At 57.0% G+C, this 13,104-nt stretch overlaps 1 protein-coding gene across 1 annotated transcript in view; it reads right to left on the bottom strand.

The window, feature by feature from the left end:
- Nucleotides 1-13,104, bottom strand: part of LOC104568718 (uncharacterized) — an 81,885-nt gene that overhangs the window by 14,869 nt on the left and 53,912 nt on the right. The window contains exons 20-39 of the mRNA XM_088523293.1: nucleotides 12,839-12,883; nucleotides 12,652-12,705; nucleotides 12,511-12,555; nucleotides 9,872-9,925; nucleotides 9,302-9,346; nucleotides 8,315-8,368; nucleotides 7,627-7,671; nucleotides 7,430-7,483; nucleotides 7,091-7,198; nucleotides 5,810-5,863; nucleotides 5,453-5,506; nucleotides 5,051-5,095; nucleotides 3,949-4,002; nucleotides 3,489-3,533; nucleotides 2,732-2,785; nucleotides 2,128-2,181; nucleotides 1,744-1,797; nucleotides 1,110-1,163; nucleotides 590-643; nucleotides 269-313 (exon numbers count right to left, since the gene is read on the bottom strand). Of these exons, the coding sequence (XP_088379419.1) occupies nucleotides 269-313; nucleotides 590-643; nucleotides 1,110-1,163; nucleotides 1,744-1,797; nucleotides 2,128-2,181; nucleotides 2,732-2,785; nucleotides 3,489-3,533; nucleotides 3,949-4,002; nucleotides 5,051-5,095; nucleotides 5,453-5,506; nucleotides 5,810-5,863; nucleotides 7,091-7,198; nucleotides 7,430-7,483; nucleotides 7,627-7,671; nucleotides 8,315-8,368; nucleotides 9,302-9,346; nucleotides 9,872-9,925; nucleotides 12,511-12,555; nucleotides 12,652-12,705; nucleotides 12,839-12,883 (1,071 nt within the window). The remainder of the gene's footprint in view (nucleotides 1-268; nucleotides 314-589; nucleotides 644-1,109; nucleotides 1,164-1,743; nucleotides 1,798-2,127; nucleotides 2,182-2,731; nucleotides 2,786-3,488; nucleotides 3,534-3,948; nucleotides 4,003-5,050; nucleotides 5,096-5,452; nucleotides 5,507-5,809; nucleotides 5,864-7,090; nucleotides 7,199-7,429; nucleotides 7,484-7,626; nucleotides 7,672-8,314; nucleotides 8,369-9,301; nucleotides 9,347-9,871; nucleotides 9,926-12,510; nucleotides 12,556-12,651; nucleotides 12,706-12,838; nucleotides 12,884-13,104) is intronic.

Below are 13,104 nucleotides of genomic sequence, written 5' to 3'. Positions count from 1 at the left end.
TGGTCATGGCAGGGAGGGGAGATGGTGTTGGGGATGCTGTGCAGGGTGCAGAGAACCAGGCTTTGCTCGGACAAGTCCCATGTGCTCTGGCCACCCGCAAGAGATCCATGCACCAAGTCCAGCGGGACAACAGCAAGGGGGACTAGGGACCTGCCCGTCCCTGCTGTTCTCTGCACCATTAATGTCATGGGTAACACAAGCTTATGTGGGGGACACACAAGCTTATGTGGGCTAGTCACACAAAACTCGTTACAGTGTTGGGACCCACCTGGAAGCCGGGAGGACCTCTCGGGCCAGGGTGGCCTGGCAGGGCCTGGGGGAGGGAGAGACTCGTCAGCCCCACGTACTGCAGCCCCCCTGCACTAACCAAGACAGCAGGGCTCTGCCTTGAACCGCAGGAGACCCTGGATGAGCCCCGTGCCCACGCGCCACCCCCAGAGCCGCCGGGCACCACGAGACCCCGGCCCACGCTGCAGAGTATCTCCCCGGGCAGCAGCTCCCCTCCCTGCCCCATGCAGTGCCGGCCAAGCTCCTTGGTGCAGGCAGAGTGGCCTGCAGGGCTTGCTGCAGGGCAGCAAGCAGCACTCACCTTGGGACCAGTTTTTCCTGGGAATCCTGGCAGGCCTTGGGCTCCAGTTTCTCCCTGATAGGAGGCAAGACCGGTTTCCTTTCTGCTGCACTTTCTATAAGCTCTTAAGGGCAAGAAGGGGAGCCCTGTGTCTTATGAAGAGGCAGGTTTTGGGGAATTAAACAGCTGAGAGCAGCCTGTTTGCCCCATAGCGGAGCCAGCTGAGTAGCTGCGTTGCCAGCCATGTTTCTCCTAGAAATTGTTCTCATTTAAAAAAACAAAAAATCTGAAAACTTATTCAGTAACATCCCCTGAAATCCCCCCTCACTGAGCCAGAAGACAAATGCAAAGCAGCAGGAATAAAAGCCCCAGACCGAGAGCACATGGTTGCAAAAGCTGCAGAGCCGGGCTGGCTGCACAGTCCCCCCTGCCCGGCCGGCACAGCTCAGCACTCCGTGGCACGTCCAGCACCCGGCTGGGAGCACGAGCTGCCTGGCCGGCTGCCCTGGGCTGCTTCTCTTGCTGGGTTTCCCCATCCTACCTTTTCTCCCCTGGGTCCTGGTTTCCCTCTGTCACCAACAGGTCCTGGGTAGCCCTGGGGAGAGCACCATGTTGTTGGGTCAGCAGAGATGCATCCAGGTTACAGGATACAGGTTATGGTACATCCAGGTTATGGGATAAGGAGATTGCTGAGGTTCAGTCCTCTCTAGGGATCGGGGCTTCATAAACTCAGTTGCTTTGGCTCTGTCATCATTCTTACCCAAAGTTAATCTTACTTCATTTTACACAGAAAGGTCTTGTGCTCATGGCAGTTTCCCTCCTTCACCAGTAATACAAAGCATAGCTCGTGTCCCCGCTCCCTGGCTCCACACCTTCTCCACTGAGGCAGGAGGACTTGGAAAATGCGCCCCACAATCCCAGCAGGATACATCAGGATGAGACTGGAAATGCCGGCCCCAAAGTTGTGCTCATCCAGGCTGGAGCTGGGACATACCTCGGAGAGCCCCAGCTGCCAGGCCAGGGCAGCACTGGGGTGCTGCAGAAGGGCTTACAGCACCACAAGGGCCCTGGCTGACACCTCCACGTCCCCTCTCCGCCTCTCCCCAGCGCTCGGGCCTTGCTAAGCAGGTATGGCCATCACTTACATACTGCCTTACATACTGCCTGTCACTTACATACATGCCGACAGGTCCTTGCGGTCCTTCCAAGCCAGGCTTTCCCGGTAGACCCTGCCAGGAGAGATGTGCACTAATGTATCCCTTCTCCAGGGACATGGATGTGCTGCTCAGTCCCCGCTCTACAGGAAACCACAGGTGGCCCTAGGGCTTAGCAGAGCAGTCTCTGGGGGTTTGGGTGCTGCCCATGGCATGAACAGCTCAGAGATCTCCACCCCATGGTGCACAAGGACCTTTTCCTGCCCTGTATCCACCTCCAAATCCACGAGATGATCCCAGGCTTCCATGAAAAGCCTTGCGGTGTCCACCACGCTCAGGGGTGGCTGCAACCTGCTGTGGAGTTGTGCTCTAGCCAGCCCAGCCAGCCTCGCTCCCCGCTCTCACCTTTGCACCCAGTGAGCCCGGGTCTCCATCAGCTCCTGGTCTTCCTGGAGGGCCCTTCAGAAATGTTTTGGGAGGAGGCTTTAGTCAAAAGGCTGCAAGGAGAAAAGACCTACCGAGCCACCGCTGAGACCTCCCTGCCCAAGCAGAGGCATCACCTGGTCCAAACTGAGTTGCTGGGGACAAATTCTGCTGCTGTGGCCTGTCCTGGCAGTGTCTGCACATGGTTGGCTCTCAAGCAGTGCTGTCACCAAGCAGGGTGACAATGTGCCAGACAAAACAGCTAATAGGGTATTCAGGGACTTGTGAGATGGGATGGGACAGCCTTGGGCCAGCTCATTCAGCCCATATGTCTTGAGGTGGCCTGAAATCTGGGGAGTGCAGACCCAGGACCAGCAACTATTCGCTGTGTCCCACAGGAGCCCAGCTCTTGGGCAGGGGACCTTCAGGCAGCTCCTATCCATTGCTCTGGTGCCCTGCAAGTCCTTATCCCTGCTGGGACATCAGCACCAGTCCAGCACAATAGTCAGCACCTGCCTGGACACCCACTGACTCTCCCCAACTTTACAGTAAAGGGAGAGTTAACACAAAAGACAATTTTCCTTACCATGTGGCCAGGCAGCCCACTGTGGCCTCTGTCGCCTTGCGCGCCAGCAAAACCCTGCAGGAGAGGGCAGCAGATCAAGGGGAAGAGCAGGACAGGAGCAGGCCCAGGGGATACCATCAGGACAAGAGAAAAGGCAGAGCTGTGGGAGAGGCAAGACACTCACTGCTGTCGGCACCTGGTCAGAGGCCAACCCAAAACGGAGCAGAGCGTCATGGCTGAGTCCAAAGCAAACAGCACATTTGCTTTGGAAAATGCAACCAGCATTTTCCACTTCAAACCCTCTCTCTTTGATTTCTTGTTGTTGAAGCACATCAGCAGCATGTAAACATTTATACAACGCCCACATGCGCATCTAGAGAGTTGGGCACCATGCACCTCCAACAGCAAAGTCAGAGACCCGGAGCAGAAACACTTCTCATTTTGGCTGGTTCGAGGCAGAGGAGCAGCAACGAAGAGGAAGGGGTGATCTCTGCAGCCCGCTGGTCAGACCTGCTGCCACCCCCTGAGGCATTACCTGCTAATAATCCAGCCTCCAAGATCAAACTGGGGCACCAAGAAGACCCAAAGGCAGCAGGAGCTCAGCACAACTGGGGGAGAAGTTGCCCAAAGAGCTCCCTTGAATCCTGTCCTGGCAATGCAAAGCGGAGCTCCCCAAAAGGCTACGGGGGTCTGGCTCTGAGGGGCTTTCTGTGGCCCCACCACCACTGCCCTGTGGCCGGGGAGGGTTTCTGAGGGACACGCGTGCGGCTCTACTCACGGGCGGTCCCCTTCTGCCTGGGCTGCCCCCAGCTCCTGGGAGACCCTGCAGGATAAGGCAGGCAGCAAGTAAGACCAGGAGGAAGATCCAGCCTTTTCCAGTCCCAAATCCAGGGCTACAGCTACAGATGTGCAGGCAAGGCACAGGAACGAGCACAGAGCAAGCTCTGGCAAAGCTGGACCCCCCCCAAAAGTCAGGGGAGATAAATGGTTCATCTCATCCTGGATGGATTGTGCTCTTAATGTCACACAGAGCTGGCCATGGTTGACCAGCCATGGCCCAGGTTGGGTCATCCCCAAAGTATGAAGGAGCGTCCGAGCCTGGCTTGGCTCCACCTCTCCAAGGGCAGCCCCATGGCCGTGCCGCGTTGCGGGGCAGCCCGCGTCATGAGCGGTGTTCGCCCACAGCCCCAACCCTCGCGCAGCGGCCTGACGTTGAAGTACAGAGTAGGAATGGGAACCTGTGTACCAAGCTTTCCTTCGGGGCCTTCTGCTCCCGGAGCACCTTGCGAGCCCTGCGAAGCAGATCGTCACGTCAGGTGAGAGGAGCGTGACGGACAACAGCCACCCGCTCACTCACCACGGACTCGGCCAGCCCAGGAGCCCTCTCTGCCAGCAGCCACGAGCAAGCCCTGCCATGAGCATTAACACGTGGCCAGCACAAAGCACTGGCATCTCTAGCATGCTCCTCTAGTCTATAGGAGCCTCTGGGGCTTTCTAAGCCAGTGGCTGTTCCTTGGTATTGAACAGCCCTTGGCAGGCTTCTCCGCAGCCCTTGGCCTGGGAGTGCATGTAAACCTCAGCCCGATCCTTCCTGCAGCGAGGAGAGCCACAGCGTAGCTAAACACTGCCCCGGCCGGGCTGGAGCCGGCACTTCAGCCTCCCAGGAGGAATTTAGAGCACGCAGGAGGGGTCTTGGCATAGGAGGATGCCCAAGCTTTGTTCCACAACCAGTTTAAGTGTAGCAGAGCAGAAGGTTTTGCACAAAGCGTGCTTTTTTGCGGCGTGAAAAGCAAAGGAGGATGGATGCAATCGGAGCTGCTCTCACCTCAGGAGCCTATTCCTCCTCCTTTCCCGTCGCACGTGGCTGAGGTCTCCACACTGGTGGGCCGTGCGGCTCCTCACACCCAACCCGGGCTTGCAAAAGCCACCAATGACGCTCACAAACTGACAGTCCCCAGACGGCGACGGGAAGGGCTGCACGAGGCCGGGCGGCCGGTGCGGCCGCACACGCCTCATCTCCGAGCCGTGCCCCTCTAGGCACCTGTCCCAAGCAGCCTCTCCCCACTCCTTCCCTCTGTCACTGGGAAAGAAAATGAGGGTGGATGGAAACCCTTGGCATGGCTCTGCAGGACTGAGCGTCTCAACAGCGTTTCCTTCTGGGATCTCTGCTCACCCCCACTATTAATTGCATCTCCCTTGCCAGGAAATTCTGCATAATGGAAGTTTCTAGAGGAAGCTGATCATAAGACACCCGATTTCCCAAACTCGAGAGTTTGCTCCCTTGTCTGCTAAACGCGACACACAAGCGTGGCGGTCTGGACGGGACCGTCTCTTACTTACTGGCAGGCCTGGAACTCCAGCCAGTCCCCGCTGCCCTGTGCGGCCCTGGAAGAAAGCAAGTATCATGGAAAGCATCCTTCCGTCAGCAGCAAAGCCGTGCATTCAGAGGCTTTCCCATGGTCCGAGCTAGTTTTGGGAAAGATTGCTGCAAGTTCTAAGTGCTGAAGGCCTTTAGATACATGGGCTCGTGATCCCCCTGGGCATGGTGACACCAGCAGGGCAGAGGAAGTTCTCCCGGTCTTTGGAGTCACCGATCAACCCGCAGGCAGGCCTGGCCACGGCCACTCGCGTGCCCCCTCCTTGCCCATGTGCCCACAGGGCTCCTCTAAGGCCTGCTTTCATCTCCAAGGCCTAAGGAGCTCCAAGATGCAGCTAAGAGTAACCAACAGCTCCATGAGTTACCCTGGTTCCTCGCAGTCCCGGGCTTCCCTTGAGGCCATCTGGTCCTCGGCTTCCCTAATAAACGTCACACAGAGGAAAATCCAGTCATTTTAGACATCCCTGGCGGTCTTGCCAGCCCCTGCACTCAGGTGAGCTGTCACGACCTCCAAAGGGGACTCGTGCAGAAGATGGGGCCAGTTCAGCCTGAACACGGGGCTGCTGCTCTCTGGGCCGCAGCATGACCCCCACCTGGGTGGGATGGAGGCCACCAGAGCTGGGGTCAACATGGCCACCTTCCCACACCAAAGGGCACCCTCAAGGGCTCTGCGGTGGTGCCAGGAGGTCCCCGGGGGACACGCAGCAAACGCCTGCACTGACCTTGGGCCCTTCACTGCTGTTGAGACCAGCTGGGCCGATCTGGCCTTCTTCGCCCTGGGAGGAGAGAGGAGAGGAGAGTAGGCCAGAGGAACGTGTCACCCCTCTGGAGTTCGCGTGTGCTAGGCACAGTCACCCAGTGTCCCCAGCGCGTCGGGCAGCAGCCCCACGCTCGTCCCCAGCAAGGGCTGCTCATTCAGATCATGGGTGGTGGGGGAGTGCAAAGCTCTCATAGAAGTAGGAGCAATCCAAGGTGTCAGTGCTGCTTGGCAAGGTGTGAGAGGCACCAGGAGGAGTCGTGCTGCAATCCTGGTGCGTAGATCTGCTCATCAGCCTGAAGAGTGAACGCAGTAACAGCTCCGAGTGGGCATCCTCAAACCCTGCAAAGGGGGGGGATCCTATACCCTGAGAAAGCAGGAAGATGTCATCCCTTTTCCTTGGAGGCCAGAAACCTCTCGAGATGAGCAGTGAGAGAGGACTCACTCCTCAGGCAGAAACACTGATCTGTGGCTGTGTTTGTCCAACCTGACAGCTCGCTCTGCACGAGGGAAAAGGGGTGCCAGGTTCCACTGCAGGGAAGAGGTGGCAGGTTGGAGCTGCCAGAGCAATTGCAACTCTCTGTACTGGCTAGCAAGAGTTGCAGGAGGCAGAGCTCACCCGGAGCCTGAGATGCTCAGGTCAAAAAAGCATTTTTTTTAATGCTTTGCAGTCTCAAAACACCTGCAAAACAGAGACCAGCGCTGATCCAAAGTGGAGACTCCACACAGGCCCTGCAAGAACATTAGGGAAGTGACACCCACGGCAAGCTGCCCTTGCCCAGGGAAATCCAACCCCACATCTGCCCTTTGGGCATCTGCCAAGGTTCCCCTCTCACTGCACAGTTGGGAGCACTGGCTGATTTCAGGTCACCGATGGGGACACTGGCCGAGGTTACAGGGTTACAGAGAGTGGCTTGGGCAGAGGAGGGAAGTCGCCGCGCTGCCCGGCACAGAGACAGGCACCGTTAGAGGGCTCTCTTAGTCCGCAGGATCCAGCACGGGGCTTTGGGCTGGGATTCGCCCAGCACGTGGAGCAGAGCGGGAGGCCTTGTGGGGAACAGTGAAACGAACAGGGATGGAGCAGCATGGGGGGAAGAGCAGGGGTTTAGGGGACACCCCCACAGCTCAGCACGCAGACCCACGCTGGGGCACAGCGACGTACCCTGAGCCCCCCAGGTGACACAGAGCCCTCGTGTGTCCCCGCGCAGGACCCCCTCCCGCGACCCTGGGCACGGCGCTGCCTCACCTCTGCTCCCCGCGGCCCAGCTGCCCCGCGGGGGCCTGCAAAGCCTTGCGCACCGAGCTGCCCGCGGGCTCCTGGGAGCCCTTGGGCTCCTTGCGGGCCATGGGTGCCCTAGGAAGAACAGAACGTGGCACGTCACTGCAGGGCTGGCAGCACATCCTCATGCAGCAGCCAGGCACAAGGGACAAGTGGTGCTGGGGACACCAGCCCCGCTCCCGGCCCCCTGGGCAGCAGCTCCCTTCTGCAGAGCCCATTGCTCGCTGCCATGGGTCTCGGCACAGGGTCACTCTTGTCACCTCTGAGCAACCCCCTTGGAGAACATCCCTTATCTTAACCTCATACCTTTTCTCCTTTGGCTCCCAGGTCACCTTTTGCTCCACTTGGACCTTCAAAACCCTGTAGGAGTAAAAATCACCTATTTGACTGTCAATGAGTCCAAAGGCATGAGGCTCACGGTCTTTCCTTGGCTACTCCAACACAGCTTTCCTGCACCGCTGAGCCCTAGCAACAGCTTGTGTGCCATGGGCACCGTGACTCACCCGCTCTCCTCGGATGCCTTTTGAACCTGGCAGGCCAATAAACCCCTTCAAAGAGAGACACAAAACAAAAGGTTTTTAAAGGTTAAAAAAAAGGGGGAGCAAAACAACACGTGCACTCACAGAGGCCTACAAGAGTCTGGTGCTAAAAGGGCAGGAATGACATAAATAAATCTGGGACACCCGTTCAATTCCAGAGAGTCGTTGCTGTAATCCCTCACAGCCAGAGGGATCAGGTGCTTTAGCTCCATCTCTGCACCCCGAGGCGTGAATACACAAGAAGCAGATGCCCCAAGGGACCAGCTAACACCAGGACATCATCAGAGTGTGGCCCAGGAGCACGACCTGAGCAGGCACAAGACAGGATGCTCCCAGGTGTTCCTCCAGCAGGAGGAAGGGATGCGGCTCTGGTTGCCCTGCAGGGCACACGACCCTTTGGAAGAAGGCAGCTTGGCACAAAGTGCTTGGGAAAACGGCACCTAATTGTGCACTAAGGATGCGAGGTGATGACTGAACTGGGGCATGGACATCTCTGCTGGAAAATTAGTATGAAAAATAAAGCTAGCTTCAGCAATCAGGATGGGATGGCTCTTCTTGGGATGCCCTGGGCAGCAGCAGGAGGACAGGGGTCCCTGCAGTGACAGACTTTGGGTCCTGGAGGAGATGGCGCGTGGGGCTCCCTGCCACTTACCCCGGGGCCTTCCTGTCCCGGCTGGCCTCGCAGTCCAGGGGCACCGTCCACTCCCTGCAACACAAGCAGAGCTCGGTTCGCTTCCTGCACAGCTATTCCTGCGCTGACGTCCCCAACCAGCAGACCCTGTGCTGGCGGGACCGGCTCTGCAACACCCTGGCAGCAGCAGAGCCTTCGAGCAGGATGAGGGCAACAGGCTGATGCGGGGCAAGACCAGCAGCCCTGGAGGAGGTTCTGGCCACAGCCATGAGGCTGGGCTGCAAACATGGCCCCTGCAGGGCATTGCTGCCCTCTTGTATAAACTTGACCGGCCCTCGGCTGAGGAGCATCACCCACACTGCTGGGCTTCCCGCTTTGTAGGCTCAAAACTGTTCCTTGTTTTAATAACATATATTAGCTTCTTTTCCTCCCTTTGACTTGCAGAGGATTATGAAGTGGAGGAGGGGAGCAATGAGAATTGCCATTTCCAGAGCACAGTTTCCATCAGACAGGATGCTCCGCAGCAACCCAGGGACATCCACTGTCTCTTCCTGCCACAGGCCACACAGCTCAGCCACCTCCTGCCCCTGGGGCTGCCAAAGCCCTCCAGGCCTCTTTTGCAAGGCCTTCTACAAACAGAGCCCATCTCTTCCCCTAAAACCAGCAGCAAGCAGTTTTCCCCATCCCCTCTGGATAGACACCCAAGGGACAGAGGTCTCCTGGCAGGACAGCCCTTGAGTTTGCATTTCATCCCCAACAGAGACCAAAGAAAACCCTGCTCCCAGCATAGCCTAAGGGAGCCAGGCTGTCCCCTGCTGGAGTTCACCCAGTCTAAGCAGCAGACTGCTCCTTTAAGGGATGAAGTTACAAAATTCAGGGGTAAAGATATGAGATACTAGAGCAAGGGGCTTAGCCTGGGGCATGCATGCGACTGCATTAATGGCAGAGGAAGGATGAGGAGGAGGGTTTAGCAGTGCTTAGAAAAGTACATTGGTAAGAAGCTCTTACAATGCCTCCTTTTGGACCAGAGGATCCTTCTATCCCAGTTGCACCCTGGAGTGGATAAGAAAAGCAAAGGAGTTAATAATTTGGAAGAGGGGAGAGTGGCACATCGCCCAGTCTAGGAGGCGGGCTCTGCAGGCTGGGACACGCATCTAGCGATGCTCAGCTTGAAATGGGCACTTTTCGTGTACAGTTTTCCAAGACGCAGACTCAAAGAGGGGACGGCCATGCCCCAAGACCCCATGGGCTACAGGGGTTGTATCTCCATCGACAACTCTCAAAGCCAAGTGTGCTGGGGCAGCGCAATTGCAGATTGCGATTGTGATTTTGTCAGCTGAAATCCCACTCAGAGCATTCGACTCCCCTCAACATCCTGCTCACGAGGACAGGGGCCTTCACACGTATTCCCAACACTCATCAAAAGTGTTGTAAAGACTTGTGGAGTCAAGGCCTTCATGCACATTTGGAAGGTGCAACAGGACAAGGGGCAGCAGCTCCAGCAGGTGCCAGAGCTGCACCCAGGACCTTGGAAATTCCATGGTCTCTAAGCCACGACAGGACCCGAGTACCCCTTACCTGTATGCCCCTCTGGCCAGGGAGTCCTCGTTGTCCCTGCAAGCCCTGAGGTCCCTGCAAAAACAGGGAAGGATGAAGACCCATAATTACAATTAAATCAAGGCAAACATCCTGCAAACCCCACAGTTTGCACTAGGGATTTCCTGGAGGAATGTTCTCTCCTTTGGAAATGCCACTTTTCAGAAACAGAGGAAGGGGAGAGATCCCAGCCCTGACTAATTTGGAGCTGGCACCTGGAGGTCGAGTTCCCATGGGCTGAGCTGAGAGGGGACCTCCTTGTCCCCACACACAGAGGTCCATCTCCTGGTACAGAAGGGCTTTGCACCCCTGTCTCAGCATTTCGGGGCACAGGGTTAGATGTTCCATCTCCTCCCTCTTCTCCCAGTGATGCCGTGGTGCTAATATCCTCCATGCTGGCACCAGGCCCTCTAAATCTCAACCCTCGCTGCAAGGTTTGCTCGAGGCCAGCATGGTCTCGCCTCTTCAGAGACCTCCTCGGTAGAATCCCATGGGCTAGTGCTCTAGAAGGCAGGGGGGCCCAAGAGAGCTGGTTAGTTTTCAAGCGGCACTTCCTCCACGTCCAGCAACAGTGCATCCCTGTGTGTAGGAAGGGAGGCAGAGGCGGCAGGCGACCTGCGTGGATGAGCCGGGAGCTTGTGGCAATGCTCAAGCAGAAGGCAGCGGTATACAGAATGTGGAAAAAAGGACAGGCCCCCTGGGAGAAATACAGGAACGTAGTCAGGGAGTGCAGAGATGCGACAAGGAAAGCTAAGGCACGTCTGGAAGGCAAGCTGGCAAGGGACGTTAAAAATAACAAAAAAAAATTCTTCAAATACATTAACAGCAAAAGGAAGATCAGGGAAAACGTGGGTCCGCTGGAGGACGGGATGGGCACCTTGGTTACAAATAACACAGAAAAAGCAGAGTTGCTCAATGCCTTCTTTGCTTCGGTGTTTACCAAGGGCAGCCCTTTAGAGCCCCAGGCCCTAGAGGCAAGAGAAGAAGCTGGTGGAGAGGAAGACTTGCCCTGGGTAGAGGAAGATTGGGTCAGAGAGCACCTAAGGAACCTCAATACCCACAAATCCATGGGCCCTGATGGGATGCACCCCAGAGTGCTGCAGGAGCTGGCAGATGCCATAGCTAAGCCACTCTCGATCATCTTTGAAAGATCCTGGAGAACGGGGAAGGTGCCAGAGGACTGGAAGAAGGCCAATGTCACGCCAGTCTTCAAAAAAGGCAAGAAGGAGGACCCAGGCAACTACAGGCCAGTCAGCCTCACCTCCGTCCCCAGAAAAGTGATGGAACGGCTCATACTGGCCGTTGTCTCCAGGCACATGGAGGACAAGAAGGTGCTCAAGAGTAGTCAGCATGGATTCACCAAGGGGAAATCTTGCCTGACTAACCTGATAGCCTTCTATGATGAAATGACCGGCTGGATAGACGAGGGGAGAGCGGTGGATGTCGTCTATCTCGACTTCACCAAGGCTTTTGACACCGTCCCTCACAACATCCTCCTGGGCAAGCTCCGGAAGTGTGGGATAGATGAGTGGACAGTGAGATGGATTAGGAACTGGATGGATGGCAGGGCCCAGAGAGTGGTGATCAGCGGTGCAGAGTCTAGTTGGAGGCCTGTGGCTAGTGGGGTCCCCCAGGGGTCAGTCCTTGGTCCAGTCCTGTTCAATATATTCATCAATGACCTGGATGAAGGCACAGAGTGCTCCCTCAGCAAGTTTGCTGATGACACGAAACTGGGAGGAGTAGCCGATACCCCAGAGGGCTGTGCTGCCATCCAGAGGGACCTGGACAGACTGGACAAGTGGGCGGTGAAAAACCTCATGCAATTCAGCAAGGCCAAGTGCAAGGTTCTGCACCTGGGGAGGGATAACCCCAGACACCAGTACAGGCTGGGGACCGACCTTCTGGAGAGCAGCTCTGCAGAGAAAGACCTGGGTGTCATGGTGGATGATAAGTTGACCATGAGGCAGCAGTGCGCCCTCGTGGCCAAGAAGGCCAATGGAATCCTGGGGTGCATTAAGAAGAGCATCTCTAGCAGGTCGAGGGAGGTGATCCTGCCCCTCTACTCAGCCCTGGTGAGGCCGCATCTGGAGTATTGTGTCCAGTTCTGGGCTCCACAGTACAAGAGGGATGTGGAGCTGCTGGAGAGAGTCCAGCGCAGGGCCACAAGGATGATCAGGGGCCTGGAACATCTGCCCTATGAGGAGAGGCTGAGGGAGCTGGGCCTGTTCAGCCTGGAGAAGAGAAGGCTGAGAGGGGATCTAATCAGTGTATATAAATACCTCAAGGGAGGGAGTGCAGAGGACGGGGATGGTTTCTTTTCAGTGGTGGCCACTGATAGGACTAGAGGAAATGGCCGGAAACTGAAACATCAAAAATTCCATAGGAACTTAAGGAAAAATTTCTTAACAGTGAGGGTGATAGAGCAGAGCACTGGAACAGGCTGCCCAGAGAGGTTGTGGAGTCTCCTTCTCTGGAGATCTTCAAAACCCGCTTGGATGCAGTCCTGTGCCACGTGCTCTAGGTGTCCCTGCGTATGCAGGGGGGTTGGACTAGATGATCTCTAGAGGTCCCTTCCAACCCTAAGCATTCTATGATTCTATGATTCTATGGTGACAACATACCTTGGGACCTCGAGGCCCCGGCAAGCCAGGAGGACCCATTTCTCCCTATGGAGAGAGCAGAGGACAGACAGGGTGAGCGCAGCAGCCGGGCGACATCCCCAGCATGTACAGCGCGAGCGGATGCTGCCAGCACAGACCCACCTGTGAGCCGTTCACTCCTGGGCAGCCCACGGCTCCCGGCTGGCCGGGCTCCCCCTGCAAGGCAAGGGTGATGCTCGGCTCTGCAGCCTTGCGCCTGCCTGGCCTGCAGCAGGGCAGCGAGGGCTTCTAAGGGGCAAGCAACCCCCTCACAGGGGCCGGCAGGTTGCATGGAGAAGCCAGGACTTACCATGGGGCCAGGAGGGCCTGGGGGACCCGCTGAGCCGCCTTCACCCTGGAGAAGCAGAGAGCAACTTGAGAGAAATGTTGCTGATTTTGCTTCAGTTCTCTCCTCCTTGTCTTCACATCCCAGTTTTGGTTCATATCAGACATCAGCACTTGAGGCCCTCCTAAGGGCCCATTGTCCCCCAGCAGAGCCATGGCTCCCACAGTGGCTGGTAGAGCCCCAGGCAAGCCCCTTCCTCTTGCCGCCCCACTTTGTGCTGGGATGTGCTC

This window comes from Tinamus guttatus, unplaced genomic scaffold (assembly GCF_059628265.1).
Source record: "Tinamus guttatus ecotype Peru unplaced genomic scaffold, ASM5962826v1 Tinamus_guttatus_pri_ptg000177l, whole genome shotgun sequence".
Lineage (NCBI taxonomy): Eukaryota > Metazoa > Chordata > Aves > Tinamiformes > Tinamidae > Tinamus > Tinamus guttatus.
This window is presented reverse-complemented; position numbering and strand designations above follow the sequence as displayed.